The 6,000-nt window shown below is 34.9% G+C and overlaps 1 protein-coding gene across 1 annotated transcript in view; it reads right to left on the bottom strand.

The window, feature by feature from the left end:
- Positions 1–1,827: 1,827 nt before the first annotated feature.
- LOC100378273 (tuftelin-interacting protein 11) overlaps positions 1,828–6,000 on the bottom strand; it is a 31,507-nt gene continuing 27,334 nt past the window's right edge. Inside the window, exons 13-14 of the mRNA XM_085506649.1 lie at positions 2,755–2,808; positions 1,828–2,070 (exon numbers count right to left, since the gene is read on the bottom strand). Coding sequence (XP_085362775.1) covers positions 1,900–2,070; positions 2,755–2,808 — 225 coding nt within the window. The 3' untranslated portion in view covers positions 1,828–1,899. The remainder of the gene's footprint in view (positions 2,071–2,754; positions 2,809–6,000) is intronic.

Genomic DNA, 6,000 nt, shown 5'->3' with positions numbered 1-6,000 from the left:
TGTCCATCTCAAATTCTGATACGGCCAATCACTAGAGTCCATGTGAAGTACTATTGTGCAACTGTACACATGTTAAAAGTAATGTCCATCTCAAATTCTGATACGGCCAATCACTAGAGTCCATGTGAAGTACTATAGTGCAACTGTACACATGTTAAAAGTAATGTCCATCTCAAATTCTGATACGGCCAATTGCTAGAGTCCATGTGAAGTACTATCGTGCAACTGTACACATGTTAAAAGTAATGTCCATCTCAAATTCTGATACGGCCAATTGCTAGAGTCCATGTGAAGTACTATTGTGCAACTGTACACATGTTAAAAGTAATGTTCATCTCAAATTCTGATACGGCCAATTGCTAGAGTCCATGTGAAGTACTATAGTGCAACTGTACACATGTTAAAAGTAATGTCCATCTCAAATTCTGATATGGCCAATCGCTAGAGTCCATGTGAAGTACTATCGTCCAACTGTACACATGTTAAAAGTAATGTCCATCTCAAATTCTGATACGGCCAATTGCTCGAGTCCATGTGAAGTACTATCGTGCAACTGTACACATGTTAAAAGTAATGTCCATCTCAAATTCTGATACGGCCAATTGCTCGAGTCCATGTGAAGTACTATCGTGCAACTGTACACATGTTAAAAGTAATGTCCATCTCAAATTTTGATACGGCCAATCGCTAGAGTCCATGTGAAGTACTATCGTGCAACTGTACACATGTTAAAAGTAATGTCCATCTCAAATTCTGATACGGCCAATTGCTCGAGTCCATGTGAAGTACTATCGTGCAACTGTACACATGTTAAAAGTAATGTCCATCTCAAATTTTGATACGGCCAATTGCTAGAGTCCATGTGAAGTACTATTGTGCAACTGTACACATGTTAAAAGTAATGTTCATCTCAAATTCTGATACGGCCAATTGCTAGAGTCCATGTGAAGTACTATAGTGCAACTGTACACATGTTAAAAGTAATGTCCATCTCAAATTCTGATATGGCCAATCGCTAGAGTCCATGTGAAGTACTATCGTCCAACTGTACACATGTTAAAAGTAATGTCCATCTCAAATTCTGATACGGCCAATTGCTCGAGTCCATGTGAAGTACTATCGTGCAACTGTACACATGTTAAAAGTAATGTCCATCTCAAATTTTGATACGGCCAATCGCTAGAGTCCATGTGAAGTACTATCGTGCAACTGTACACATGTTAAAAGTAATGTCCATCTCAAATTCTGATATGGCCAATCGCTAGAGTCCATGTGAAGTACTATCGTGCAACTGTACACATGTTAAAAGTAATGTCCATCTCAAATTTTGATACATCCAATTGCTAGAGTCCATGTGAAGTACTATCGTGCAACTGTACACATGTTAAAAGTAATGTCCATCTCAAATTTTGATACGGCCAGTTGCTAGAGTCCATGTGAAGTACTATCGTGCAACTGTACACATGTTAAAAGTAATGTCCATCTCAAATTCTGATACGGCCAATCGCTAGAGTTCAAGTGAAGTACTATCGTGCAACTGTACACATGTTAAAAGTAATGTCCATCTCAAATTCTGATACGGCCAATCGCTAGAGTCCATGTGAAGTACTATCGTGCAACTGTACACATGTTAAAAGTAATGTCCATCTCAAATTCTGATACGGCCAATCGCTAGAGTCCATGTGAAGTACTATCGTGCAACTGTACACATGTTAAAAGTAATGTCCATCTCAAATTCTGATACGGCCAATCGCTAGAGTCCATGTGAAGTACTATAGTGCAACTGTACACATGTTAAAAGTAATGTCCATCTCAAATTTTGATACAACAAAGAAAAGCATTATAACTGTAGTTACTTGCACAATTCAGGCCTCACCATTATTTTGGAGGGGTGATCAACTACTGTGCAGTGTCAATCAAACTCTGCAGTGAGACGGGTGTCCATTTATCACCCATGTGTTGAAATAAGACTCCATGCTCAATATAGATTGTGTGCCGACCAAAATTATACAGCATTTTGCCTTCATAACGACGATTTGCAGGAACAAAAATTATTCCATTCTCTTCAGCCTGAGAAGAGAACATATTTTATGATTTGTCTTCACTACATATACAACATTCTTTACAATGCTAAAGTTGGCCTTGGAATAAGAACAAAAATGTGCATATGTGTGTCACAATTTACTTGTGAAGTTTGAACATGGCATGTCCATTTTAGCCAATTTGAACTGGATCTAAAAATAAAATTACATGCAGCATTATGTATGTACCAAGTTCAAACAGAATTCGTCCATACAAGACTGAGATCGGGTTCTGAAATGACAGAAATGCTTGATTTGATGTTTGATTAATGAATTTTTAGCGCTAAAATGGCCATCAAACGAATACGCAGGAATATGTATTCTAAGATGTATGCATGAATTTTGAACATAATCAGTTCTGATTTGTTCAGTTACACCCACGGATGGACACACACATACACACAGAAATGAAATCCTGTTTTCAGATTTTGCCGAAATAGGGACAATTAATCATAATATGTTTTTGAACTTAAGAAAAGTGAAATGCTGTGAAAACTTTAGTATAGCAACAAATTCTTCACAATTTTCATCTGCATATACATTTGTATCTCCATATATAACATTAGATTGTGGTGTCTTGATGCTATGTACAGATTTTATTATAAATAATGGTAATGTAATTCCATAGATGGTGTTTAGATGTGTATAGAAAATGAAAACAAGTTGAACCTACCTTTTTCTCTACAAGATCTTTAAAACTAGTTGGAATACGATTTCGAATTGAAGGCTAAAAAAAAGTGACATATTTTTGTTAATGAAAACACACATGCATTATAATAAATAATAAATATCAGTAAATGATACTACATTTAAGTTAAATATAATGAAGAGAAAAAATACTCATCATTTTGCAAAGTAGAGACGTGAAATATTTACATTTATTGAGTTCATCTTGCCATAGATCACATCCGTTATTTATTTTTGAGGTCATCTCAAATGTGTGAGTGTTGAAAATGGGTTATGTACTTGATATAAAAATTAAAGGGCTCATACCACTAATTGAATTTCCATAGACGACAATGTTAACATATTACGAGATTGCTATATGAAAATGACGAAGAAAGTTGAAAATATGGCTCAAAAATGGGAAATCAACATGCCAGTAATCAACCATATGAAAAAAACTAACATGTTGGCCAGCTCAAACTCTTGCAAATCTCAGGTAAACAAGACACACCTACTGTATTTGGATTGCACCAAGAGAAATCACTGGAAAAACACCAAGATTAGAACATCCATTAACACACAGAATAAACCCACAGGTACACAGCCGCTAAGTAGTAAACAAAAGACCACATGTTGGTCTCACCTCTGACCCAGGTGATTACGCCCTCAAACAGGGAGCACCTGAGAAAAATAATATTTAAAAAATTTCATTGGTTCTTGCTGGGCATTTAAATTGAGGGCTACGAGCAGCCATTGGTTAATTAGTGGCATGAGACCTTCAGAGAAATAAGAAGGTTTAATAAAGTTCTTGTTGATCTTATATATGATGGAATATCATTAGACGAGTAATTTCCCATGCAAAAAAAATCCCCAAAATTTAAACCCTGGGAGTTATTTATCAAAATCTACCACTTGGTGGCGCCCTATACCCAGACAATTAGTTGTAGAAAGTGGCAACATACACACTCAGCATAACACCAAAATAGATGGTAGGCAATGAATATAAGCCTGATTATTAGATGCAGTACTGTAAAATATAATGTTCTCATTCACCACAAACAAGTACAGACCAACGTTTGGCATGATTAGTAATTTTAATTAATTTCTAGAAATAATACATAGAATAATGACAATTAAAAGTAGTTTATCACTATAATTTAAAAAAAAAAAAAATTCTACTGAATCAAAAGTCTCAATTCATCAGCTCATTATTTCTCCAATTAATTAAAAACAAAAAAACAATTCCACGGTATCTGCATTTAGGCCGGAGACCTGTGACGGGCAACCTTGGATATACCAAAACACAACAGTGGTTTGATTTACCATGGCCACACATAGAATTTGCTCAACATAAAATACTTAATCAAATCTTATGTGAAAAAAAGTAGTTCAACGAAACAATTTTATGATTTAAAAAGAAATAAAAATAAAAATATACAAACAAGAAAAGGATCTAAATATAAAATACTTGTATTACACATCCCTGATCAAATTAAATTCAAATCAACAGGATTTCTGATTAATTGGGGGGGGGGGGTACATGCACTGTTCAATAATAAACTCAAGATGGGATTAATTAGCTAAAAATTCACAAAAATTATGAGAAAAGAGTAATAATTGTGAAATTGAAAGAGTTGTACTACTTGGCTAATATACTGACAGTATGCAAATCTCTTGTCAGTGACAAGATGCACAACACAATTTTTGACCTCATTAAACTTTGAATACGGTCCATTAGAAATGACCGCACTACAAATTGTTAAGTTTGTCTGCCATAATGTGAAAATAAGACAAAAAACCCATAAAATGGGGTTAAGCATTTTTCTCAGAATTCCTAGAGCCATTGAAATTAGTGGTGACATGAATAATTCATTGATGAATGAATAACATTTTTGGACCAGTTTAATAAAAACATTTATATTTACAGACCACAGCCCAACCACAGCCAATTAATAAGATTAGGGCAAAAAATATACCGAATTACAAATTTTTAAAATCTTCAACCAAGATATAAGAGATTGACAGAAATGGGTGAAACGCATAGCAAAATATAACATTTCTGGATAAAAAATTACTCCATTGTGTCTAAATAGTTGAATACAAAGCAAGAAAAGTGGTAAAATAAAAATAAAAAAGATTCCCAGTTACTTTGCACTATACCTGCCAAATCAATGGAGCTGATCTCATGAAATGTGTGCTTGAACACACAACCTCATAATTATCAGATCTATGCAAGGTCAGGAGAGGTCAAAAATTATAATAATTAGGTCAAAGTAAACTTTGGTTATGTAAGATGAGATCTGCCAAAAATGACTAAATTCCAGTGAATAGAGCCATAATTATGGTTAAAACAACAACCTCAGGTGGTCCTAGGCAAACTGTTACTTCAGGGCTCATACCACTAATTGAATTTCCATAGACGACAATGTTAACATATTACGAGATTGCTATATGAAAATGACGAAGAAAGTTGAAAATATGGCTCAAAAATGGGAAATCAACATGCCAGTAATCAACCATATGAAAAAAACTAACATGTTGGCCAGCTCAAACTCTTGCAAATCTCAGGTAAACAAGACACACCTACTGTATTTGGATTGCACCAAGAGAAATCACTGGAAAAACACCAAGATTAGAACATCCATTAACACACAGAATAAACCCACAGGTACACAGCCGCTAAGTAGTAAACAAAAGACCACATGTTGGTCTCACCTCTGACCCAGGTGATTACGCCCTCAAACAGGGAGCACCTGAGAAAAATAATATTTAAAAAATTTCATTGGTTCTTGCTGGGCATTTAAATTGAGGGCTACGAGCAGCCATTGGTTAATTAGTGGCATGAGACCTTTTAAGAATAAATGAGAAAGGTTTGTTTATTAGTTAATCAGGGGGTTTCATTACTTTAGCAATTTGCATTTGTTTGTATAATACATGTATATGATAAAGTCGCAATAATTTTCATGTGAGCAAACCAGCTTCACTAAAATGTCTTGTTTCATGAGTCCAGTAAACTATATCCAGCCAAAGGTGCTACAAATTTTCTTGTGTACATACAAGAACTTTTTAATTCAGGAATCTTGCTTTATGATCAATGATGGCATTTCACAAACAAACTGATCCATGATGGCATTTCACAAACAAACTGATCAATGATGGCATTTCACAAACAAACTGATCAATGATGGCATTCACAAACAAACTGATCAATGATGGCATTTCGCAAACAAACCGATCCATGATGGCATTTCAC

Source organism: Saccoglossus kowalevskii, chromosome 12, assembly GCF_978046115.1.
Source record: "Saccoglossus kowalevskii chromosome 12, keSacKowa6.1, whole genome shotgun sequence".
NCBI lineage: Eukaryota > Metazoa > Hemichordata > Enteropneusta > Harrimaniidae > Saccoglossus > Saccoglossus kowalevskii.
The sequence above is the reverse complement of the archived record's forward strand: the minus strand, read 5'-3'. Positions and strand labels throughout refer to the sequence as shown.